The sequence below is a fragment of the Citrus clementina genome, unplaced genomic scaffold (assembly GCF_000493195.1).
Source record: "Citrus clementina cultivar Clemenules unplaced genomic scaffold, Citrus_clementina_v1.0 scaffold_6, whole genome shotgun sequence".
Taxonomy (NCBI): Eukaryota; Viridiplantae; Streptophyta; class Magnoliopsida; order Sapindales; family Rutaceae; genus Citrus; species Citrus x clementina.
In genome coordinates, this window is record NW_006262139.1 from 23915392 (window position 1) to 23942829 (window position 27438).

Consider the following 27438-nt stretch of genomic DNA (forward strand, 5'->3'; position numbering starts at 1 on the left):
AGGGGCCATTTATGTAAGCGTAAGGCCCCATATCACATTTAAGTTAAAATATAATCCAATACAGTATCCTTGCTGTCAACCAATAATTTAAACTCTTATATTCATGAGGGATTATGCCAATTAGATTAATTAATATCCATTCTTTAATAAGTTTAGCATTCAAATTTCATATCATATATATATATATTAGTTATAATTTTTATTTTTCTATCTTTTCAGTTCGAACAACTTTACTTTGTTTATCTTATTTTATTAGTTATATGACTGTTAGGATAAATGTTTGTTTAATTTACATACTTTGGGCTAAGTGCTTATTTAGTTTTTATATTTTTAAAAATACCTCAAAATATTTTTACTGTTCAATATGAGACACTCATGTCTTTATATTTCCATTATTTTTACAATGACAGCCTTACTATAAGCAATGTTTGATAAATTTACAATGATGTTACTAATAATTATTTATAAAAATTAATTTATCAAATTAATCCCAAAAATAAACAATAAAAAAAGTACATTTATTTTTATCTTACTTTATGGTTAATTAAAGGAGCAAAAAATATTTAAAAAATCTAAAGAAAAAGAGACAAGGAGAATCCCTTTTTCTTTTCCCTTTTTTTGGGATATTGATTTTTTTTAATACTTTACAATTAGATAACTATTGATAGTACATTAAATAACTATTGATATTTATAATCAAATTATTATTATAACTAGTTTATATTAAATCTTAATAAACACTGTCTAATTTTTCTATTCTCGCTAATAATAAAGAGATATTTATTCCACTTACATTTTATAAATACTATCTTCAATAATATTTGAAAAATACCAATTCCACTCATATTTCATATGAAAAAAATTGATTCTATTTAGTTATTCTTTAATTAAAGGAGGAATTGAATTCTTACAGCTCAGCACTTGGCCAAAGGCCGAGTTGCGCTTTTTCTTTTCCTTGGAAGAGAAGCAATGACTAAAGTGGGTATAACTTTTAGATACCCAAAGTTTTGTAATTTTCTCAATTAAACTATATTTTTCCATTAATATTAAATAAGTCCTAAAACCACATTATAATAACTAGAATACCCTTGTAATAACAACAACCAATATAAATTGAAAGCAATTGAATTGACCTATTTAATCCACGAGTTTGACCTATTTAATCCAAATCTTGTATTTTCATATTTCTAGATAGTTTGAAATAGATAAAAATAAAGCTATAAACACTGTTTTAATTTTTGTCCCGCATCCTATATGCATGCAATTTATTTCACACACCTTTGTACAAAAGGGTATTGAAGTCTTTTTATTATGGTTAGCGACCTATTTGATACAAATATAAAAATTATGTACCATAAAATAATAAATAAGTTTTAAGGGATCCAGACGCAACTAGCTATTCCACTTTGTACATTCCCCCCGTTCCTCTCTTTTCTCCTCTTCACCGCCTTTAAGTTTAAACGCATAACACGTATTCTCTCTCCGCCATATAAAAGCCAAATAACACGCTTCAACATTTCCATGTTCACTCATCTCACGCACTAAAAAGTCCTTTTGTACCAAAAACAATGGCAGAAGAAGAAAAGCTCTTAATGGACCTCTGCCAATTTCTATCAGACGCCACAACCACAAACATCTCCCCGCTCGATTTCATCTACCGTCTCCGCTCCGACGACTCCCTCCGCCTCGGCCTCAAACTGTTCCTCTCCGTCCTCAAACACGCCGTCCACCCGATCAAAAACGACGACGTACGAGATGAAGAAGAATCCCGTTCCGATTCTATTAATGATAAGAAGCTAGGGTTTCAATCCTGGACCTGTGATCAGGTTCACGCTGTTACTTCCCTCGGTCACGTGATCGCCTCCGCCTCGCGATCTCTTGCTGGTTAGTAGTTTACTTCAGCGTTTCATTAATTATCTCTGTTTTCTTGTCCTTTTTTTTTTTTTTGGTTTATAGCTGCCGTTTTAGTTGAAATATGAATAAACAAGTGTATGTATTAGTTCGCTGTTGCTCATTGATTGATTGTTAATCAATCAATTATGGATTCTGTGTCGTTTACTTTAGTGTAGTTTAACTTTCGGTTTTGGTTTTTTTAGTGTGGCTTCAAATGCGAAAGTGAAATAAGTAGTTCACTGTTATGGATGATTAATTAAATATAATTATTGGCTTTTCTCTCGTAATTTTGTTAAGGTTTGGCTTTTTTTTCTTTTTCTTTTTTTTTTTTATGTTCTAAGGGGACAGAAAGATAAGGTGAACAAAAATGCTTTCCTCTGCAATGAGCATCAAATTTGCTTGACGGGACGAACTTAAGTTTTATTTTCCCTGTTATAATTCCTTATTACGATTAATTCTCGTTCTCTTAAAAAAATAATGCTAACAAACGGTACTAGATTAGTATTAGTAATTTTTATGTTTATTCATTTGTTGAATTAGCAACAACTTGTTTGCCTTTTTTTTATTAACACCAAGATATGTAGTTTGAATTTCCTATGTATCTATGTGCTAATTATTGTGCTTTGTTGCGATTGCATGAATAGTGGAGCAAGCGGGGCCTGTAATTGTTGCAGTCATGCAGGAGTTGTTGGAGTTTGCGGTTTGTTATTTGGAAAGATCAGAGTTCGATAATGATGACTTCAGTGTACAGGTTTGTTGCTTTCAGGATTTTTCTCCCCTTTGTTTTGCTCTTAGAATGGAAGTTGATGCGAACATCGTCTTTGGTTGATGGTTATGTTTTTGTTGAACTGGTCTATGCTTTATTTATTTTTTAAATTTTAATGCTTACCAACGACATATTGTAGGGTTCCTTATGCTTATAATTGTATATAATTGTCATTGAAGTATAAGCACCAAAAAGTTGAATCTTGGTGCTCATTATGGCTGAAAATTTGCGTTAGTAAATCGTGCTTGGATGTTGTTGAGATAAACATCTCAACCCAAGCATGAACATTCGAATCACGTTCAAAAAGACAAAAACATAACAATCATCAAACATTTGGGACCTTACCATTTGTATAACTTATTAAAAAAACTGGATACATTCGATTAGGTGGTCAATGGACGTAAAGTTGATTCAATCTTCATACATGTCAGTAGCAGTAGATACAAAAAGCTAGGAACCAGATTATAAGCATATATTTGATATATGACATTTATCCAAGCATAATGTTAACTTTAGATCCATGTCACATATCCTTATGGTTTGATGTTCAATTCCGCAATCTCGTCATTAGATGGAAGCATCTTTGTAAGTTTGTTTTTTCAGCTTATGAAAGCATGCAGAGAATAGCAATGCCCATGCTGACTAAATTTCTTGTAGCTAATTCTTTTAGCCGACTTGTGTTTTCACATTTAACCGGAAAAAAACTTCGATTTGATATTGATGACGGGTTGGAGATTCCTATTTCTTCACAGCTATCTGTATTATAGTCTTCAGCTTGATAATTTTAACATGATACCACTGGTTGTGTTTTGTGCTTATCTAAATTAGAAGTAGTGGAATTTAAATTCAATGATCTTCTTTTACCTAGTTGATACTCCTCCTGTTTCCCAAATGCATGGTCCATATTCGCGTGCAAGAAAGATAGAATCCATGACTTTTGGAGTGTCCTGATCAAGCTTATTTATTGCCTAGAGGGACTGCATAAGCAAGGCCATTATTTTCTATAGGTGGTTGATAAGCTTTATGGTTTTGTTTGTTTGTTTCCCACTTCATTGTTCTTTATTCGTCTGTCAGGTCAATGTGTTGTCATTGTTCCACCTCAATTTGTTCCTGATCTGAGTGGCCTAATATATATATATGTTTTTGATTTGCAGAATCATATGGGACAACTTTTGGAGATAGTGTTGATTGGTGGAACGGATAAAGTCATTGAACAAGTGCAGCTTTACCCTGTAAATAGCCTTGTACAGCTGCTGCCAATTGTTTCTACTGATTGCGATGATATTGTATTGGATGATCAGATAAACTGCTGTCTTCAAGGTGTTTTTTCTTTTTCTTTTCTGCTTTTTTTATTTTTAAAGTCTTAAGTCTAAATTGTGTTGTTTGATCTTTTGATTTATACAAATGCATGCATCTCATTCTCTCCCTTCTTCCTTTTTTCTGTCTCTCTTTTTCTTTAAGGCGGTGTCACTTGCTCAAGGGAAGAGAAACCATTGGATCGTCTCGTAATGGCATTAGCTTCTGAATGCATGCAACCTGATAGACAGGCTTCTGCATCAAGTGGACCAACTTCCCATCAAGATATGAACAATCTGGTTTTCTTGTCCCAGCATTGGGCAGTTTCTCATGTCGAATGCATTCGGCGTCTGATTTTGCTCTGTAAAAAACTGATTGAATTGCCAGATATGTTTGATGAGAAGGTGGCAGGTACAAGTTTCCGGAGGAGACTGTCTTTTAGCTTGAGGATTATGAAGTTACTTGGAAGTCTTGTGAAGGATATGCCTTATGTTAAGTATGATGCCTTAATATTGCATGCAATTGCTTCATTTGCTGATGTATTACCTAGCTTGTTTCAACCTTGCTTTGAATTTGCAAATAATCACTGTGCTGCTGAGGGTAGTTTTGAGAGCATCATACTCTTGCTGTTGGAAGAGTTTCTTCATATTGTACAAGTTATTTTCTGCAGCGGCAATTTTTTCCAGAATATCCGAGCATGCATAATGGCTTCCATATTGGATAACTTGGACCCTTCTATCTGGAGATATGACAACTCTTCTGCTAACTTGAAGGTCCCCTTAGCTTATTTCCCCCGAACTGTTCTGTACATATTGAAACTCCTTCAGGACCTTAAGAGGCAAGCATATCAGGCTCTTGATATTAAGGAGTTTGACAGAGAACATTCCAGTGATGGTGCTGATGCTCTGATTGATTCCCCTTCATGCCATGTACATCATGAGAAGGTCCCTTTGCTTAAGAAGTTCACAGTTGAGGAACTAGTGAAAATAATTTTCCCATCATCAACAAAATGGGTGGACAATCTGATGCATCTTTTGTTTTTTCTGCATTCTGAAGGAATAAAACTAAGGCTAAAAGTTGAGAGATCACACACTAGTTCTAGATCAAATTGCACTTCAGAACTGGAAAACACAGTTTGCCATGAAGATGAAGCACTTTTCGGGAACCTTTTTTCTGAGGGTAGCCGCTCAATAGGATCTTCGGATGGGTATGATCAACCCGCAATTGCCGTCACCTGTAGCTCCAGCAACTGCAATATGCCAATGCAAGCTGCTGTGGAACTGCTGAGCTTTCTTAAACTGTGTCTCTTCTCCCATGACTGGATTCCTAATGTTTTTGAGGATGGCTGCAAAAAGCTCAGTAGGAATCATATTGATATTTTGCTATCCTTACTCAACTGTCAGGGCTGTTGTACAGAAGATAAGACTTCTGTTGGCTTTACTGCTCCTCATGGAGAGAGAAAGAATGGAGAGATACATCAACTTTGCTATGAATTGCTGAACAACCTCCTTACATGCCACGCTTTCTCTGATTCACTTGAAGCTCATCTAGTTGAGTGCATTCTAAATGTTGAAAGTGGTGTCTTTGTTTACAATGATCAGACTTTGATGTTGCTGGCGTGTACTCTTTTCTGTCGGGTGGGGTTGGCTGGTTGTAACCTGAGAACCAAAATATACCAAAGATTTGTTGATTTCATTGTTGGGAAGGCAAAAGCTGTTTCTTCAAAATGTCCTAGCCTCAAAGAACTCCTTGAGACTCTACCGTCTGCACTTCACATGGAGATTCTTCTTATTGCATTCTACTTATCATCTGAAGAAGAAAAGGCAATGCTGGCAAACTTAATATTTTCTTCACTTCGAGCAGTTGATGTGTCACCGGAGGGTTTCTATAGCACTCAATTGTCTTGCTGGGCATTACCAGTTTCAAGACTGATATTTCTGCTTCGTCATATGATATTTTACCCACATAACTGCCCTCCATCATTACTTCTAGATCTGCGATCAAAGTTGAGGGAAGCCCCAACATGTGTATCACATATGCCCAGTAATGCCCATGATCATTTGTCCTCGTGGGCATCAATTGCTGTCAAGAGTGTAATGGGCGCATCGGTTGAAGAAGAGCCTGTAATAAGTAATCTAATCAATCAATTGATTGATACTGCGATCCTTCTGCCTTTGCTTTCTACAGATGAACCAGCAATACAGTCATTGTGCTTGAATTGGGGAGACATTCGTGAGACCTTCTCATGGATTTTGGGCCTATGGAAAGGGAGGAAAGCTGCAGCAGTGGAAGACCTTATTGTGGAAAGATACATTTTTTCACTTAGCTGGGATATTCCTACCATGGGCTTTACATTGGACCGTCAGCCTTCTTTATTGTGGGAATCTCAAACTCTAGATGCATCTAACCTTGGGTATTTCTTTCTCTTAAGCCATTTGGTTCCAGACCAGCTTAATATTGCTGCCAAGGGCCAAGCTTTTCCTGGTGTTGTGGTTAGTGTGCTACAGCATTTGCATGCTGCACACACTCCAGAGAGCATTGATGAGCTAGGTTGGGATTTTTTGAGAAATGGTTCATGGTTGTCTCTGGTACTCAGCCTATTAAATGGTGGTATCCAGAGATATTGCATGAAGAACAAAGTGCCTGGAGTGGGCTCATTACAGACAGAAAATACATCTTGGGACACTGATTATATCATTGTGGCAGATTGCCTGATTTGCTCATTAATTGAGACTGGCCAGGTTGTAGTGCTATTCAGGTGGTTATCAACATTGCTGAGCAGATATTTACAGGCTTATCAGAAAGCTTTCCTTGCTACCTTTGATAATAGCCAGTGTGATGCCAATCAGTTTGCATCTCTGCTGCTGCTCAAACATTCTGGATTGGAGAAATGCCTGGAGGATGAGCTTCTTGAGAAGATTGGTATCCGTTCGAGCCAGCTGGAGTCTGTTTTTCACCTATTGCTGAAGGTGGATGAGGTTGTCGATAAAAGGGCATTGGGAATCTTATCTAAGGTGTTTTGGGAATGCATGTTGCATGGTTTGCCATCTCATATTCGAACTCCTAGTGGAATTTTCCTTTCTTGTGTTCTCAGCATAAGAGCAATCATTTCTGCTCTAGATGGGCTTCTTAGAATGGAAACGTTGCAAGTAAATGTTTCCCTGGAGACTGAAGTACTCCATCAGATTCTTGATTCAGTTATGGTCATTAAGTTTGATAAGATCTTTGAAAGCCTTCATGAAAAATGTGCAACTATTTATTGTAACTTGAGTGCTGGCTTGGAGCTGGCTGATTATTCTGAGTTGTTTCTAATGAAAAACATGGAGGGGTATCTAACAGACATCAGTTCCAGAGAAGTAAGTGACAGCAGTATTCTTGAATGGGTAGTTGCAAAGACCATTGACACCATGGATGTCCTCAGGAAAGACCCTCAAAAGTCTCTTATTTTCAAATTTTATCTTGGTGCAGAAGATGTGGCTCAACAGGTCAAGGAGCTCTATAGTTTACAACGTGGTGATGTGTTAGTTCTGATTGACTCACTGGACAGTTGTTACTCTGAATTAGTAAATCAAAAAGTTTTGAACTTCTTTGTTGATCTTTTATCTGGAGACCTTTGTGTTTTCCTCAAACAGAAGATACAGAAGAAATTCCTTGGTATGGATCTGCTTCCTTTGTCTAAGTGGTTGGCGAAGAGGCTTTTAGGTAGCAAGATGGAAATGTTAGGTGGGGTCAGCTCTGCAAAAGGAACTTCTGTCTCTCTCAGAGAGTCAACCATGAGTTTTCTCTTATCTCTTGTATCCTCACCAGAAGATTCACAATCGAGAGAACTGCATAATCATTTGTTCGAAGCTGTGCTGATTTCACTTGAAACGGCATTCACACAATTTGATATTCATATTGCCAAATCCTATTTTCATTTTGTTGTTCAAATTTCAAGAGAGGAGAATTCAGCGAAACAACTTTTGAAGAGGATTGTGATGCTGATGGACAAGTTAGCTGGTGATGAACGTTTGCTTCCGGGGCTGAAGTTTCTCTTTGGCTTTCTTGCAAATGTCCTGGGTGATTGTGGGTCCTTTAAGAGTATTCCAGAGAGGCCTTCCGGGAAGTCTCTGTCTGGCAATAGTCTCATTGCCAGTTCTGTGGCTTCGAGACCAGTAGGATCAAGGAAAAATTCCGACACACTTGTACTTTGTGCAAGTCAAGAGGGAGGATCCTTGCCTCTTGAATGTGATGCAACTTCTGTAGATGAAGATGAGGATGACGGAACATCTGATGGTGATATAGCTAGCATAGATAAGGACGAAGAAGATGATCCCAATAGTGAAAGAGCCCTTGCTTCTAAAGTTTGCACATTTACATCTAGTGGCAGCAATTTTATGGAACAACACTGGTATTTTTGCTATACGTGTGATCTGACGGTATCGAAAGGCTGTTGTTCTGTGTGTGCAAAAGTTTGTCATCGTGGTCATCGTGTTGTTTATTCACGCTCGAGTCGTTTTTTTTGTGACTGTGGGGCGGGGGGTGTTAGGGGTAGCAGTTGTCAGTGCTTGAAGCCTCGGAAATATACTGGAAGTGACAGTGCTTCTTCTCGTGCTGCCAGTAACTTTCAGTCCTTTTTACCCTTCACCGAGGATGCAGATCAGCTGCCAGAAAGCGATTCAGATTTGGATGAGGATGCTAGTACAGATACAGATATTAGCTCACTCAGGTTATCCATTCCAAGAGAACTTCAAGATGGGATTGCAAAATTGCTGGAAGAACTTGATCTTGAGGGGCGGGTGCTTAAACTTTGTAGTTCATTGTTGCCTTCTATAACTATCAGAAGAGAAGCTAATGTTTCAAAGGATAGGCAAATTATTCTGGGCAATGACAAGGTGCTTTCGTATGGAGTTGATCTCTTGCAATTGAAGAAGGCATATAAAAGTGGTTCACTGGACCTGAAGATAAAGGCTGATTATTCGAGTGCCAGAGAACTTAAATCACATTTAGCTAGTGGCTCTCTTGTCAAATCCCTGCTTAGTGTCAGTAGTCGAGGCCGTCTTGCTGTTGGAGAAGGTGACAAAGTTGCTATATTTGATGTTGGGCAGTTAATAGGACAAGCCACAATTCAACCTGTGACAGCTGACAAGACCAATGTTAAACCTCTCTCGAGGAACATTGTTCGCTTTGAAATTGTTCATCTTGCATTCAATTCAATTGTAGAGAACTACCTCACTGTAGCAGGCTATGAAGATTGCCAGGTTCTCACTTTGAACCCTCGTGGTGAGGTGACTGATCGTCTTGCCATCGAACTTGCTCTGCAAGGTGCATACATTCGGCGGGTAGATTGGGTTCCAGGATCTCCAGTTCAGTTAATGGTGGTTACTAACAAGTTCGTCAAGATATATGATCTCTCTCAGGACAATATCAGTCCCCTGCACTACTTCACACTGCCAGATGACATGATTGTGGATGCAACTCTTGTTATAGCTTCTCGAGGAAAGATGTTCCTTATTGTTCTTTCCGAATGTGGAAGCTTATACAGATTAGAATTGTCTGTAGAAGGTAATGTGGGGGCCACTCCATTGAAGGAAATCATTCAGTTTAATGACAGAGAAATCCATGCAAAGGGATTGTCCTTGTACTTCTCGTCAACTTATAAATTGCTATTCCTTTCCTTCCAAGATGGTACCACTTTGGTTGGTCGGTTAAGTCCTAATGCAGCATCTCTATCTGAAGTATCTTATGTATTTGAGGAACAAGATGCCAAGCTACGTTCAGCTGGACTGCATCGGTGGAAAGAGTTGCTGGCTAGCAGCGGGCTATTTTTTTGCTTCTCTAGTTTGAAATCAAATGCTGCAGTTGCTGTGTCCTTGGGAACTAACGAGTTAATTGCACAGAACATGCGTCATGCGGCGGGCTCAACCTCACCATTAGTTGGGGCAACTGCATACAAACCTTTGTCAAAAGACAAGGTCCACTGTCTTGTTTTACATGATGATGGTAGCCTTCAAATATACTCTCATGTTCCTCACGGAGTTGATGCTGCGACAAGTGTGACTGCAGAGAAAGTTAAAAAATTGGGTTCTAATATCCTTAACAATAAAGCATATGCTGGGACAAAGCCAGAATTTCCCCTTGATTTTTTTGAGAAAACAGTTTGCATCACAGCTGATGTGAAACTAGGTGGCGATGCCATCAGGAATGGTGATTCTGAGGGAGCTAAGCAGAGTTTGGCATCTGAAGATGGCTATGTAGAAAGCCCAAGCCCTGCAGGATTTAAGGTATTTGTTTTTTAGGTTCCATTATCTTATGTTACATCCTATTGTTTAGTTCCAATTTTCTTCTGTATTCTGCTGTTCATGTTTGGTTTGCATCGTTTTCTTGGCCATGGATGTCTGTTAAGAACCTGCTAGCATGGATGACACAGCTGCATTGGCCTTAATTATTCATCTTCTTTTATGGACTGCAAATAAATTATCTTTTACAATTTTGTATTGCACAGTTGATGTCTTGTAACCAATTAAAGCTGCTCCATTTTGTTTTGGGTCGGAATTTATACTTGTGGTGGTTCTTTTTGGCTGCTGATAGTTGTTGCTCTCTGGGTGTTGATGGCTGGTGGGATACACAGCTGTAATTTCATGATGATCTCCTAATCTCTTAATTTTTCCTATGTTGGTGTTTGATTGCAAGGAAGGTGATCTGGTGCCAGTTTCTATGTTTAGGCATTTTGATAGTACATGATTCTGGGGTGTAGGCTTACCTTAGAAACTTACTGTTTTATTTAGGGACAAGAAGCATTTTGTTCGCATTCTCCCGTGTCATTGATAGGACTTAGGGCTAAATTAGGGCTGACTTTTATTGATTAAATCAAAAGAAAACAAACAATCAATCCTAACTAGGGGTGGGCATGGGTTGGATTTTAAGTCAACCCAAACCAAACCATAAAAATTTGGATCTAACCCAAACCAACCCAAATATTTTTAACCCAACCCAAACCAAACCATTTGGGTTTGGTTTGAATTTTATTATCAAAATAATTTTTATTTTAATAAAATTTAATTATATCAAAATTATAATAATTATTAATTGTTATTAATTATTAAATTGATATTAAAATATAAAAAAAAATATAGTGGATAAAAATTATAAATTTTACAATAACTTAATCCTTAAATTAAAGAATACTAGAAAATCAAAATAAAGTTTAATCACAAAAATTATTATTTCTCAATAAATAAGAACGTACACTTTAATAATAAACTTTCACAAACATGACATTAACAATCTAATAATAAATTTTGCCACTTGTTATTTATTATGCAATATTTATTTTTATTTATCGTTTTGGTAGTTTTGCGTTATGTTGTCTACTTATATGCTTAATTTTAGGGAGATTGCCACTTTCCCCCCTACAGTAATCAATATATATAATTTTTCCCCCTTCTGTTTTTATAATGGCCAAAAACCCCCCTAATAGTATAAGATTACAATATTACCCTTATTTTCAACTACTCTTTTATTTATATTTATTATAAATTAAATAAATCACATGAATAGAAACTAAATAAAAAATAAAGCATTAAAAATAAGAAATATATGTTTTGATATGAATAAAAAAATTAATAATAAAAATTTTTTATACTTATTTATTTTGTGAAAATTTTCTTATAATAAATATATAAGAAAATTATTAGTAAAATGATAAAAAAATTATTATAAGAAAACTTGAATGACAAATAAAAATTTATTATAAGATAAATAATAAAATATTTTACCTATAATTTTTACATTTAATTTTAAAATATTACAAAATGTTTATTATAAGAAAATGTTCACAAAATAAATAATTACAAGAAAAATTTTATTATTAATTTTTTTGCTCATATCAAAACATATATTTCTTGTTTTCATACTTAATTTTTTATTTAGTTTCTATTCATGTAATTTTTGTAAATAAGAAAAAAAAATTATGTTATTTACAACAATATTTATTTAATTTAAATTTATTTTTACTGTTATTTTCATTTTCTAACTGTTGACAATTGATCATGCCGCAAAAAATTTAACGGTGGCCTTTCACTTATTTGTGTTCATTTATTTTGTTTTCATTTATTTCATTTGAAAAATTTGAGTGTTGGGGTTTTGTCCATAACCCATAGGGAAACCATACCCAACCCATAATGAAATGGTTTTCTATATAAAACCCACATCTAACCCATTTTCATGATTGACCCAACCCAAACCATTTAATTTGGTTTGGGTTTGGGTAAACCCATGGGTTGTGGGTTTATGCCCACCCCTAATCCTGACCTACAATTCGAGAGGTAGGTCAATCTCTCCCAAAACTCCTAATGGTTTCTAATACCAGACAAAACTCAACATAAACCCTAAATGACTCCATAATCTCTTATTTATAGCTAAACCCTAATTAATAATAAAGTTACTAAATTGCCCCTGCCCCTAAAATTACTAAACAGCCCCTGCCCCTTTATATTTGCGCCTAACATAAGTTTTCATGGGTCTAACAGTCATATAGAGCTTGGGACTGGCATCTGATGCTGAAACTTAATTTTATTATGGTATTCCTAGTGACTGAAAGTTAGATGTTTAATACAGCTATCTTCACATGAATGAGATAATGAGTGATATTTGCAAAATTGATCACAATGACATTGCATAATTGGCAAAATTCAGAGCTAGAATCTCTTTTATGTGGCCAATAATCATCTTATTGTATTCTTTGTTCAGAGCTTTTGGATTAATATTTGTGGTGTTTCTGCTTTGTCTCCATGCTTCTTTCCTGCTGCATAGCAACTTCAGGATAATTATTGGTTACTGTGCTTTCTAAGATTTGTACTGATCTCGTTTCTGTATTTAACTTTTAATTGTGTTTCCTTTTTCTTTTTCTCAGATATCTGTCTCCAATTCAAATCCTGATATTGTCATGGTTGGCTTTCGTGTCCACGTGGGTAATAATTCAGCTAATCATATACCCTCAGAAATTAGTCTTTTCCAGAGGACAATCAAATTAGATGAGGGTATGCGGTCCTGGTATGATATACCATTCACGGTAGCTGAATCACTTCTTGCTGATGAAGAATTCACAATCTCCGTCGGACCGACCATTAATGGCTCTGCTTTACCTAGAATAGACTTGCTTGAAGTATATGGTCGTGCTAAAGATGAATTTGGCTGGAAGGAAAAAATGGATGCAGTGTTGGATATGGAAGCTCGTGTCCTTGGTTCTAATTCCTTGCTTGCAGGTTCTGGGAGAAAGTGTCGGTCAATGCAGTCCGCACCTATTCAGGAGCAGGTGGTAGCTGATGGTCTTAAGCTTCTTTCTAGGTTCTATCCGCTGTACAGGTCACAAGAAGAGGAAGTGGAAGGAGTTCTGGCCAAGCTAAAGTGCAAGCAGTTTTTGGAAACAATATTTGAAAGTGACAGGGAACCCTTGATGCAGACAGCTGCTTGCTGCATTTTGCAGGCTGTGTTCCCCAAAAAAGAGACATATTACCAAGTACGTACTGATGGCTATGATTCTTTGTGATAGATTATTAATTTTTTTGCGTCTTCAATTGAAGATACGATTGTTGTACCATTCTTCGTTAACAATTTTTTTTTTTTTTAGATTAAAGATACAATGCGCCTTCTTGGGGTGGTTAAATCAACATCTGTGCTTTCTTCAAGGCTGGGAGTTGGTGGTTCTACAGGAGGGTGGATTATTGAAGAGTTTACTGCTCAGATGCGTGCGGTATCAAAGATTGCATTGCACCGTCGATCTAATTTAGCTTCTTTTCTTGATGCAAATGGTATTGTCACAATCCCTTTAATCTGCATGAAACTATGATGTGTTTCCTTGGCATCGTAATATGGGGCTGAAGTTTGTTCTGGAACCCAGTTAATTATCATGAATTTTTTTTAATTTAATTTAATTTAATTTTTCTTGGGGAAAAAAATGATACCTGCAAGTGTGGGTGAACCTTAAAATATGTGATCATATATGAACGGTTATCTTTTGTAGAAGAATTCTTTTTGCGTCCTAACTGTTATTTTCACTGTGTGTTCCAAATTCCCTTCTGTGTTGATGACAAAGTGCTCAGCAGTAGATATATGGCCTTAACTTATCAACTGCTTCCTCTTTTAATATGTTAGTTATTCTAGGATGTTGTGTGGTTTTCTGTCTTCTCTTTCCTTCCCTCCCCCTTGCCACCCCCCTGTTTTTGAGAGCTCTTTCTTCTTGGATCCTATGGTGCTGAAATATTGGTTGTACTTGTTGTTGCTCATATGAGAATTGAGAATTGTCGACTAAGCCAATTTTCAAAAGCTTGAAGCAACTTAATTTGTTGGTTCTCCAAAATTGATGGGCTTTCAAATTGTTTTCTCATCTTTTCAGATGGTTGACTGTGGATCTGTTCTATTTGTCATTTTGATCAATGCAGGTCCCGAATTGATAGATGGGTTTATGCTAGTTCTATGGGGAATTTTGGACTTTGAGCAACCTGACACACAAACAATGAACAATATTGTTATTTCTTCTGTGGAGCTGATTTACAGTTATGCTGAATGTCTGTCTCTACATGTAAAAGATACAGCAGGGCGTACTGTTGGACCTGCAGTTGAACTATTTAAGAAACTTCTGTTCTTTCCTAATGAGGCAGTTCAAGCTTCTAGCAGGTTCTTTTATTTATTTTATTTACTTATTTATTTTTTTTGGGTATCGTATGCAGGATCGCTGGATCTATTTTAAATTTGGTGTTAACTTCTAATTCCTTGCTTCCCAGCTTGGCAATATCATCGAGATTGCTTCAAGTTCCGTTTCCAAAGCAAACTATGTTAGGGGCAGATGACATGGCAGATAATGCGGTGTCTACCTCTGCACCTGCTGAGACACCTAGTAGAAATACACAAATTGTGATTGAAGAAGATTCTATTACCTCATCTGTTCAATATTGCTGTGATGGCTGCGCCACTGTTCCAATACTTAGGCGGAGATGGCATTGCACTATTTGTCCAGATTTTGATTTATGTGAGGCATGTTATGAAGTGCTAGATGCAGACAGGCTTGCCCCTCCTCATTCTAGAGATCATCCTATGACAGCGATCCCAATTGAAGTAGAATCTCTAGGAGGAGATGGCAATGAAATTCACTTCTCGGATGATGTGAGTGATTCAAGTATGATGCCTGTCAGAGCTGATGTCAGCATGCAGGATTCTGCTCCTTCAATTCATGTCTTGGACCCTAATGAGTCTGGAGAATTTTCTGCCTCCATGCCGGACCCTGTTTCCATTTCTGCCTCAAAACAAGCTGTGAATTCCTTGCTTCTCTCCGAGCTTCTTGAACAGTTGAAAGGATGGATGGAAACGACCTCTGGGGTTCGAGCTATCCCTGTTATGCAACTATTTTACAGATTATCATCTGCTGTAGGTGGCCCATTTATAGACAGCACAAAGCCTGACAGCTTAGATTTAGAGAAATTAATTAAGTGGTTTCTGGATGAAATGAATCTCAACAAACCCTTTGTAGCCAGAACTCGATCTTCTTTTGGGGAAGTTGCAATCCTTGTCTTTATGTTCTTCACCTTGATGCTTCGGAATTGGCACCAGCCTGGCAGTGATAGTTCACTTTCAAAATCGAGTGCGAACACAGACTCTCGTGATAAAAGTAGCATGCTGAGTTCGACTTCAGCTGTATCTCAGCCTCCCTTGGATGATCAAGTGAAGAATGACTTTGCATCCCAGCTGCTTCGTGCATGCAGTTCTCTTAGAAATCAAGCTTTTGTTAATTATTTGATGGATATTCTGCAGCAATTAGTACATGTCTTTAAGTCTCCTGTCAATTTTGAAAGTGCACAAGATCTGAGTGCTGCCTCTGGGTGTGGGGCTCTACTAACAGTCCGAAGAGATTTACCAGTGGGTAATTTCTCTCCTTTCTTTTCAGATTCATATGCAAAAGCCCATCGCACAGATATTTTTGTCGACTATCATAGGCTGTTGTTGGAGAATTCTTTTCGACTGTTATACACCTTGGTTAGACCAGAAAAGCAAGACAAGAATGGGGAGAAAGAGAAGGTCTACAAGACATCCTCTGCTAAGGATTTGAAGCTAGATGGATATCAGGATGTTCTGTGCAGTTACATCAATAATCCCAATACAACTTTTGTGAGAAGGTATGCAAGGAGGCTTTTTCTGCATCTATGTGGAAGTAAAACTCATTATTACAGTGTTCGAGACTCGTGGCAGTTCTCTACTGAGGTGAAGAAACTCTACAAACATGTAAATAAATCCGGCGGTTTCCAGAATCCTATCCCATATGAAAGAAGTGTTAAGATTGTGAAGTGTCTTTCTACAATGGCTGAAGTAGCTGCTGCACGGCCTCGAAACTGGCAGAAGTACTGCTTGAGGCATGGAGATGTTTTGCCCTTTTTGATGAAAGGAGTCTTTTATTTTGGTGAAGAATCTGTCATCCAGACTCTTAAACTACTAAATTTGGCCTTCTATTCAGGAAAGGAAATGGGCCAATCTTCACAGAAGTCTGAAGTTGGGGATTCAGGAACAAGTTCTAACAAATCTGGTTCACACACTCTGGATTCAAAGAAGAAGAAGAAAGCTGAAGATGGAGAATCTGGTTCTGAGAAGTCCTATTTAGATATGGAGGGAGTCACAGATATCTTCACTGAAAAAGGTGGTGACGTCCTGAGGCAATTTATCATCTGCTTTTTACTTGAATGGAATTCAAGCTCTGTGCGTGGTGAGGCGAAGTGTGTTCTTTATGGAGCATGGCATCATGGAAAGCATACATTCAAGGAAACCTTGTTAATGAATCTGCTTCAGAAAGTAAAGTGTCTGCCTATGTATGGTCAGAATATTGTCGAGTATACTGAACTTGTTACTTGGTTGCTGGGGAGGGTCCCTGAGAACAGTTCAAAGCAACTGAGCACCGAACTTGTGGACCATTGCTTGACCCCTGATGTAATTAAGTGCTTCTTTGAGACACTTCATTCACAAAATGAGCTTATAGCTAATCACCCAAATTCCCGCATATACAATACTTTGAGTGGTCTGGTGGAATTTGATGGTTACTACCTTGAGAGTGAGCCTTGTGTTGCCTGCAGCTCTCCTGAGGTTCCCTATAGCAGGATGAAGCTTGAAAGCCTGAAATCCGAAACAAAGTTTACCGATAACCGTATCATTGTGAAATGCACTGGGAGTTACACCATCCAGACTGTGACCATGAATGTTCATGATGCTCGCAAGTCCAAATCTGTGAAAGTCTTGAATCTCTACTACAACAATCGGCCTGTGGCAGACTTGTCGGAGTTGAAAAATAATTGGTCCTTGTGGAAACGTGCAAAAAGTTGTCATCTTGCTTTTAATCAGACTGAGCTGAAAGTTGAGTTTCCCATTCCCATAACTGCTTGTAATTTTATGATTGAGCTGGATTCTTTCTATGAAAATCTTCAGGCTTTGTCCCTTGAACCACTGCAATGTCCCCGTTGCAGTCGACCCGTCACTGATAAACATGGGATTTGTGGCAACTGCCATGAGAATGCATATCAATGCAGGCAATGCCGCAACATTAACTACGAGAATCTGGATTCTTTTCTGTGTAATGAGTGCGGCTATAGCAAATATGGACGGTTTGAGTTCAATTTCATGGCGAAGCCTAGTTTTACTTTTGATAACATGGAGAATGATGAAGATATGAAGAAAGGGTTGGCTGCTATAGAATCAGAATCAGAAAATGCTCATAGGAGATATCAGCAGCTTTTGGGCTTCAAGAAGCCCCTTCTTAAGATTGTATCAAGCATTGGTGAAAATGAGTTGGATTCACAGCAGAAGGACTCTGTCCAGCAGATGATGGTCTCTTTGCCAGGACCTTCTTGTAAGATAAACCGTAAAATTGCTCTTCTTGGCGTCTTATATGGTGAGAAGTGCAAAGCTGCTTTTGATTCTGTCAGCAAAAGTGTTCAGACATTGCAGGGACTTCGTTGGGTCTTGATGAATTATTTGCACCAGAAACAGTCAGATAATGCCATGGCTGCTTCAAGATTTGTGGTTTCCAGGTCGCCTAATAATTGCTATGGGTGTGCTACGACATTTGTGACACAGTGTCTCGAGATTTTGCAAGTTCTGGCAAAGCATCCCAGTTCTCGGAAACAACTTGTTGCAGCAGGCATTTTATCGGAGTTGTTTGAAAATAATATCCATCAAGGTCCAAAGTCAGCCCGTGTCCAAGCTAGGGCAGTGCTTTGTGCTTTCTCTGAGGGGGATATTAATGCAGTTACAGAGCTGAATGGATTAATACAGAAAAAAGTCATGTACTGCCTGGAACATCATCGCTCCATGGACATCGCTGTTGCCACTCGTGAGGAGTTATTATTACTATCAGAAGTGTGTTCGCTGGCTGATGAATTTTGGGAATCGAGATTACGAGTTGTCTTCCAACTTTTGTTCTCTTCCATTAAATTGGGTGCCAAGCATCCTGCAATATCTGAGCATATTATACTTCCTTGTCTGAGAATAGTATCTCAGGCATGTACTCCTCCAAAGCCTGATACAGCAGATAAAGATCAAGCTTCGGCAAAAACTGCTGCTGTTGTGCTGCTGAAGGATGAAAATAGTGCAAATACATCTGGATCTTTCAATGGTGCTGTTTCTGGTGGTAAATCTGTACCAGAGGAAAAAAATTGGGATGTCACTAATAAGACCCAAGATATTCAGTTGCTGAGTTATTCAGAGTGGGAGAAGGGAGCATCGTATCTTGATTTTGTTAGAAGGCAATACAAAGTGTCTCAGGCAGTCAAAAGTTCCGGGCAGAGATCCCGGCCTCAGAAACATGATTACCTGGCTCTTAAATATGCACTTAAGTGGAAGCGGCGAGCTTGTAAGACAGCTAGGGGTGACTTGTCAACATTTGAGTTAGGGTCATGGGTCACTGAACTTGTCCTGAGTGCTTGTTCTCAGTCTATCAGATCAGAAATGAGCATGCTGATTAGCTTACTCTGTGGCCAAAGTCCATCCAGACGATTTAGGTTGTTGAATTTACTGATGGGTTTGTTGCCGGCAACTCTTGCTGCTGGTGAAAGTGCTTCAGAATATTTTGAATTGCTCTTCAAGATGATTGATTCAGAAGATGCTCGTCTATTCTTGACAGTACGGGGATCTCTGACAACAATTTGCAAGTTAATTACGCAAGAAGTTGGTAACATTCAATCTCTAGAAACGAGTCTGCACATTGACATTTCACAGGGATTCATCCTTCACAAGCTTATAGAGCTCCTTGGAAAATTTTTAGAGGTCCCTAATATTAGATCCAGGTATCATCGCAACTGTACTAGTTTTGTTTCATGTCAAGATGTTTATTTCTTGTTTCTTAGCAATTCATTTTGATGCCAGGTTCATGCGAGACAATTTGCTATCTGAAATCCTTGAGGCTCTTATTGTCATTCGAGGTCTGATAGTGCAGAAGACAAAGTTGATTAGTGATTGCAATCGGCTTTTGAAAGATCTTCTAGACAGTCTTCTCCTTGAAAGCAGTGAAAATAAACGTCAGTTTATCCGGGCTTGTATCTGTGGTCTTCAAATCCATGGAGAGGAGAAAAAAGGACGAGCTTGTTTGGTATATTGCTTAACCTTCTTCTTCTTTTATTCTTAAAGTTTGATATATTAGTTTCCAACAAATTTCGGATACAGTTTCACTTTTTCCCTCTTGATCTCTTTAGGGAAAGAATTCTTGAGTATACTGAACGCACGGGTTGAATTATGCCTCCAAATTGATTCTTGTAAAAATTTAGTTTTGTATTCCAGGAAGGTTCCTAAAATTAAAAAATAAAATGTGTAGAATTAGGTTCTCTTCATTTCCGGTTGCACACTTATTATTCAATTTAGTTTAAATAACCTAACTATTCCTGATTCTTTGTTTTTATTATCAACTTCTTCTGCCTGGAATTGTGAACCTGGATTCTCTTATAGCAGGATGTGCATGGTTTTTGTATGTGCATGGTTTTTGTGATTGTATCTTGTTGACGATTTCCTTACTGCTCCTCTTTCTTTGCCTGCAGTTTATCTTGGAACAGCTATGTAATTTAATCTGCCCATCAAAACCAGAGTCGGTGTACCTGTTGGTTCTAAACAAGGCGCACACACAAGAAGAGTTTATCAGGGGATCAATGACTAAAAATCCTTATTCCAGCACTGAGATTGGTCCGTTAATGCGTGATGTAAAAAATAAAATTTGCCATCAATTGGATCTGTTAGGCCTTCTTGAAGATGACTATGGCATGGAGTTGCTAGTAGCTGGTAATATTATTTCACTTGATTTAAGCATTGCTCAAGTTTATGAGCAAGTCTGGAAGAAGTCAAGTAGTCAATCTTCAAGTGCCATCGCCAATTCTACCTTGTTATCCTCCAGTGCTGTGACATCAGCTAGAGATTGCCCACCAATGACAGTGACTTATCGGCTTCAGGTTTGTTTATACTGTTCGAAACTTTGTGATGAATTTCAGTTACTGACAAGCTGGACTGTGCTTCACCTTTAGACTACATTTTTTTATTTTAAAAAAAAAAAAATCTAACAGTGGATGTTAACTCATGTCTTCAGATTTTATACAGTGGACACTTGCGTCTTTCATACTTATAATTTGCGCTTTTCATTATCATTTATCAGTTTTTGTTGTTTGTGTAGTAACGCACCATTTATATACTTTTGACCAGAAGATATGCACTGCTTTCTTGTATATTCATTCATTTATATTTTTGTTCAATTTGCAGGGTTTAGATGGTGAAGCTACTGAGCCTATGATCAAAGAATTGGAGGAAGATAGAGAGGAATCACAAGATCCAGAGCTGGAATTTGCCATAGCAGGTGCAGTCAGGGAATATGGTGGACTGGAAATTTTATTGGGCATGATCCAGGTGTGTAACTTATCCTAAAAGAAATCTTGGAATTTGGAAGAAAATTTTATTTTATTCTGACTCAATTGTCAAGGCTATTGTCTTTTATGTTTCGCATGGGTATGTAGTGCAGCTATTCTGCACTCAGATAACTATCAAATTCTTCACTCTTTAAGCCATCAGATATAGGCTTTTATGCATTTATAGGTTTGTAGTAAATAGATGATTAATTCTTAAAGTTATTTTGCTTCACAACCATCATGGAGGTTTCTCTGATCTGCTATTGAGGTATCTGACTTCTGATTTGATGTTCAGCATTTGCGAGATGATTTGAAGTCCAACCAAGAGCAGTTGGTCGCTGTTCTTAATCTTCTAATGCACTGCTGCAAGATAAGAGAAAACAGACGGGCCTTGTTAAGACTAGGAGCTTTGGGTCTGCTTCTTGAAACTGCAAGGCGTGCCTTTGCTGTGGATGCTATGGAACCGGCAGAAGGCATTCTTTTGATTGTTGAAAGTCTGACTCTGGAAGCAAATGAAAGTGATAGTATTAACATCTCTCAGAATGTTCTTACAGTGACTAGTGAGGAAAGTGGCACAGGCGAACAGGCTAAGAAAATAGTTCTTATGTTCCTGGAAAGATTGTGCCATCCATCTGGCCTTAAATCGAACAAACAGCAGAGAAACACTGAGATGGTTGCAAGAATCTTGCCTTATTTGACATATGGTGAGCCTGCTGCGATGGAAGCACTAATTCAGCACTTTAACCCTTACCTGCAAGATTGGGGTGAATTTGACCGGTTGCAGAAACTACATGAAGACAACCCAAAAGATGAGAACATTGCTCAGCAAGCAGCTAAGCAGATGTTTACAGTCGAAAATTTTGTTAGAGTTTCAGAGTCACTGAAGACAAGTTCCTGTGGGGAGAGATTGAAGGACATTATTTTAGAGAAGGGTATAACAGGTGTTGCTGTTATGCATTTGAGAGAGAGTTTTGCAGTTGCAGGGCAGGCTGGCTACAAATCCAGTCCAGAATGGTCATTGGGTTTAAAACTCCCATCTGTCCCACATATATTGTCCATGCTGAGGGGCCTGTCGATGGGGCACTTGGCCACTCAGAGATGTATTGATGAGGGAGGAATTTTGCCTCTGCTTCATGCTCTGGAAGGAGTATCGGGAGAGAATGAAATTGGCGCTCGGGCTGAAAACTTGTTAGACACACTATCCAATAAAGAGGGAAAAGGAGATGGATTTTTGGAGGAAAAGGTGAGTATGTTGCGACATGCCACTAGGGATGAAATGAGGCGTCTTGCTTTAAGGAAGAGAGAGCAGTTACTTCAGGTACTATTCTGTCAAACTACTTGCTGCAATTGTATCGGTGGATATCTAACATGGTTATAATCTAGTGCAACGAAAACATAAAAGTAATGGACTTTAATTTTTTTTTTAATTCTGCAGACTTCCTACTCTTAGTTTTAAGTTTTTTTTTTTTTTTTAAAAAAAAAACCACCACCAGAAGGTGGGGGGTTAGGTAGGACCCCTACCTGTAAACTCTTAGTTTTAAGTTCTTTTCAGCATTCATTTTAACTTTTTTAGAGCTTTGCTTGTACTATTTTTTTCCTTTTCAACACACTGGGCTGTATTTTTGTTCTCTTTGGATTTCCTGAACAATGGGGAGCTACTAGTGGTGCACACATACCTAATTGTTGGTTGTCCCTGCCTCCCTTCCTTTAACATTTTCTGCTTTAATGCTTTCGTTAGTCTAGAATCTGTTGATTATCTTGAAGCTAAAAATATATTAGCTTCTAGGTAGAAAGGAACATCGGAAGAGAGTAGTAGAATGATATATTTGTTAATTATGTAACTATACCTGATATGCATTTTCCCCCCCTGAATTAGGGACTTGGAATGAGACAAGAACTAGCTTCAGATGGTGGCGAGCGAATTGTGGTTGCTCAGCCAATTTTGGAAGGTTTAGAAGATGTAGAGGAGGAGGAGGATGGATTGGCATGTATGGTGTGCCGAGAGGGCTACAGTTTGAGGCCTACTGATTTGCTTGGTGTTTACTCTTACAGCAAGCGAGTGAACTTGGGTGGTGGTACTTCAGGAAGTGCTCGTGGAGAATGTGTATACACTACTGTCAGTTATTTCAATATCATTCACTTCCAGTGTCACCAGGAAGCCAAAAGAGCAGATGCTGCTCTGAAGAATCCAAAGAAAGAATGGGAGGGAGCTACCCTCCGGAACAATGAATCTCTTTGCAATTCCTTATTTCCTGTGAGAGGTCCATCTGTTCCAATAGCACAGTATGTCCGCTATGTTGATCAGTACTGGGATAACCTCAATGCTCTCGGCCGTGCTGATGGGAGCCGGCTCCGGCTGTTGACTTATGACATTGTTCTGGTACAAAATAATTGTCATATGTGTCTTCCCTTTTCATTCAGAATTATGATTGAAGTTGGCAAGATTGGTGTTGAGTCATTGTTAATCTTTATGTTTCTAACATCCATGTAATTTTCTGATGCAGATGCTTGCTCGATTTGCAACTGGGGCATCATTCAGCGCAGAGAGTAGAGGTGGTGGAAGAGAAAGCAACTCCAAGTTTCTGCCTTTTATGGTACAAATGGCTCGCCATCTTCTCGAACATGGAATTCCCTCCCAGCGCCATAGTTTGGCCAAGGCTGTATCGACATACGTAAACTCTTCCATGGTAGATTCTAAACCTTCCACCCCTGGTACGCCTTCTGGAGGAACGGAAGAAACTGTGCAATTTATGATGGTGAACTCACTTCTATCGGAGTCCTATGAATCTTGGTTGCAACACCGTCGAGCCTTCTTGCAACGTGGAATATACCATACGTACATGCAGCACACTCATGGTCGGTCAATGGCTCGGTTATCATCTAGTTCAACAAGCACAGGCAAGTTAGAATCAGGAAGTACGAGCGGAGGCCCTGCGACGGAGTTGGGTGGTGCTGATGAGCTGCTGTCAATTGTTCGACCAATTCTTGTCTACACAGGCTTGATTGAGCAGATGCAGCGATTCTTCAAGGTGAAAAAATCAACAAATGCAGCACCTGTGAAAGCAGAAGGAACCTCTAAAGGGTCAGAAGGGGACGATGAGAGTGGAAGCTTGGAGGGTTGGGAGGTTGTGATGAAAGAGCGGCTGTTGAATGTGAAGGAAATGGTGGGATTCTCCAAGGAGTTGCTTTCATGGCTTGATGAAATGGATTCAGCTACTGTTTTGCAAGAGGCATTTGACATCATCGGTGTTTTAGCCGATGTACTATCCGGCGGGATTTTGCGTTGCGAAGAGTTTGTCAATGCTGCAATTGATGCTGGAAAAGGCTGAGGAATTCGGCAAAATTGGGAGCATGTTATGTGTTGTATTTTACAGTATTTTTCTAGCGTTCCCTGCAAAAACTGAGTAATACAATCTTGGTATTTTCCCATGAATAAATGGGCTTTGAAAATCTATCCATTGAACGCATATTTGCTCCTTGTCCTTGGTAATAAAAACTTTGTTCCAGGAAGAATTTTGTGTTAGAACATATGAGTGAAGTCAATGATAATGCGACAAACTTTGCTGGTGATGGTACAATGGTGTTATATGTACAAACAAAATACAAACTTTTCTAGGGAATGCTACTCGGATGCTCACTATTTCTGGCAACAGAGAATTGAAAACAAGTTAACTTTTAATTGCCCATATAAACATCGTACAACATGAAATTCAAACAAAAATGTTCAGAAACAAAAGAAAAAACAGATCTTAATGGGTCTTCAGTTCATTGCATCATAATCATCCACCTTATCATTGTATTCCAAGACCTTTCTCTTTATCTTGGATGTATCTACCCATGTAATAAAGTCTTCCATATTCCTGGTCACGAGGAATGCAGGGTCTGTAACTGTCTCCGGTCCGACTCGAATGTGTCCCTGTTCAATATACGTCACAGCTTCTTTCAGGTGCTCAGCAAACTTCAACCGCACCAAAATGGTGGCAAGCCTGCGTCTGCAACCAAAAGACATGCCCGCTCACAAGGGAAGAAAAAGAAAAGACAGAGAATTGTAGGAAATAAGACATTTGCTTTCATCATATTTGACTATCAGTCAAAAACATCAATTCCAATTCACACAATGATTTTAATTCTACTTCGAGAAGCATTTGCTTACCTACAGAAGGATGAAACTGATAGATGATCACACAAAGCCAAGCTTTTCCTGCTTGGTATTACACCCATGTTATATCTGTCATCAACAAGGGAAAAACCAAAATGTCAAAATATAATCATAATGTTAGCCAAGCCAACAATTGAGTTGGTGAAGTTAAAAGACAAGGATAATTACGCCATGCGATGCCAATTCTTAAAAAAATAATAATAATGATAAAAAACATTACTCACAGCTTCTCGAGAAGCATATCAGTCATCTCAATACGAAAAGGATCTCTTGGATCCATCTGCTTCAATATATTAACCAGCTTCTGCACCATCCCGCACAAACTTGAATACCTTTTTTTTTTTTTTTTAATTCACCAAAAATCACCATAAAACCAGAAAAATGAAAAATAATTCAAAAATCCAAAAGCAAAAACGACCCTATTCAGGAATTAACAAATATATATATAAAAGAAATTTACGAACTTACTTCTTGTAATCGTCGCGGCCGGTGACGTGGTACCGCTGCATTATCATGGCTTCCCTGTGGCCACCTTCTCTTTTCCATTCTAAAAAATTGACTTTTTTTAACAACTTCTTCTCATGGAACTTTAGCTTCCTCATTATGATTCTTTGCTTTAGTAAACGATGCTGCTAAATTTTAAGAAAATTTGATGAAGAGAGAGACCTAAACCCTAGAAGCAGAGTGAATACGACACCCTAACTCGCAACTACAAAGTACAAACTAGAAGAAGATAATTGGGCCGGGCTTATTTACGATTTGAACATTAGGCCCATTTAGATTATTCGCCCAAATAATGTTTTTATTTACATTTTTAAAATTACTCAAACACTATTTAGGACAATTTAATACAAGCCAACATTATATAATTCTCATGTCTTAAATCTAAAACTTTTATTTCCAACATCTTAATAAATATTTAGATAAACAGTGAAGAAATCAAAATTTTGAAAAAAAAAAAAAATTTGACTCCAAAGTATGTGTAATACTTTTTTATTTTTTAAAAAATAAAAAATATAAATACTGTAAATAACATTTTTTTTTTTTAGTTTTTAACCCTTTTTCTTATTCTAAGTGTAAGAGAAATAAAATGTTCAAAGTCATTTTCTGGACTACAAATAGCCCCACCCATAAAAATATGTTCGTTATTTAACAAAACTCAGCGACAACGACAAAGCACTCCCCCTAAATCGACACACAACAGCCACCGCACCACAACCACAAGCCCGCAACTAGAGCCTCCATTCCGCTACAGCCAGAGGCACCCACAAAGCAGCACTCCAAAACCAACAGAATAGGAAGAACAGCCACCACGCAACAACCACAATGCACAAAGCAGCACTCCAAAATCGACTAGAATAATAGCTACTAGCTAGGCACAGACTCTTTGACATTTGAGAAGCACAGGTTGAGGCGTCACTGTGGCTTCGCTATGGCTATTGTGCAGAGGTGTGGTGGCTATTGATTAACGGTTCTGTGATCAAGGAATATTAGTTTTTGTTTGAGAAAAAAAAAAAAAAAGAAGAATAATGCGCCAAAATTGTGTCGTACGGTGGGTTTTAATTTCAGAGTCTAGATTGAGGTTTTACTCGGGGTTGGGTTTGACTCAATTAGTGTATCATCACTCGAAAATTATTTCGGCCTTGAAATTAACTCTCGTATTTTCCTTTGATCCCGTTTCACTAATATTTATATGCATGCAAAAAAATCACATTGAACTTCAACACCATCCGTCACTCTTTAACCACAAAATCACACTCTTTAGAGGCTCAAAAAAAACTACGTGGGTATAACATTTGTTTCTTTGTCCAAAGTTGGTCCGAGAATTTCACCACTCCAACAAATTTCCCTATGACTTTTTAGAAAAAATTTTAAAATTCAAAAAAATTATTCCAAATTGACCCCCTTTTTTTCTATGGTCTAATTTCACTAATACCTGTGTACGTGCCAAAAAAAAAAAGAGCTCAAAATTCAATATCATCATCTTTTTATCATAAAATTATCCTTAAAAAGCCCAAAAACCTTTGGTTTCGAGCCCGGGGAAAAAATTTAGATTTTTTTTTTTTACCAAAAAGGATTACAAAAAAGTTTCACATCAATATGATGAAATTTCCTAATTTCACATCTATTTGATACGCTCTTCTAATTTTTTAAAATTTTTCTAACTTTTTGAATATTTTTTTAAAAATTGTAAAAAATTATTCCAAACTTTCAAATATTTACTTTTATTAATAGCTACGTGCATGCAAAATCACTTGAAATTCAAAAAGTGACTTTTTTCACTAAAATCTTATTTAAGACAGAGAGGTCTTTGAAGAATTTCACATCAATCCAATAGAATTTTTATACTTTTATTTTTTGGCTATTTTTTTTATATTTCAAAAAAAAAAATCACCAAACATTCCGGCCTCCAAATTTACGATTTTTAA

General features: G+C 37.7%; 2 protein-coding genes across 2 annotated transcripts; one reads left to right on the forward strand and one right to left on the reverse strand.

The window, feature by feature from the left end:
- Positions 1-1460: 1460 nt before the first annotated feature.
- Positions 1461-24575, forward strand: LOC18038230 (auxin transport protein BIG). The gene is made up of 14 exons (XM_006430898.2): positions 1461-1884; positions 2538-2644; positions 3814-3979; positions 4121-10218; positions 12849-13454; positions 13566-13746; positions 14377-14611; positions 14719-19254; positions 19334-19556; positions 19999-20403; positions 20708-20851; positions 21146-22168; positions 22727-23230; positions 23355-24575. The coding sequence occupies exons 1-14, from the start codon at positions 1569-1571 to the stop codon at positions 24177-24179; spliced, it is 15369 nt and encodes a 5122-aa protein (XP_006430961.1). The 5' UTR covers positions 1461-1568; the 3' UTR covers positions 24180-24575.
- Positions 24508-25707, reverse strand: LOC18038341 (U3 small nucleolar ribonucleoprotein protein IMP3). The gene is made up of 4 exons (XM_006430900.2): positions 25478-25707; positions 25234-25341; positions 25004-25078; positions 24508-24842 (listed from the first exon to the last, which is right to left on the reverse strand). The coding sequence occupies exons 1-4, from the start codon at positions 25609-25611 to the stop codon at positions 24611-24613; spliced, it is 549 nt and encodes a 182-aa protein (XP_006430963.1). The 5' UTR covers positions 25612-25707; the 3' UTR covers positions 24508-24610.
- Positions 25708-27438: the final 1731 nt, after the last annotated feature.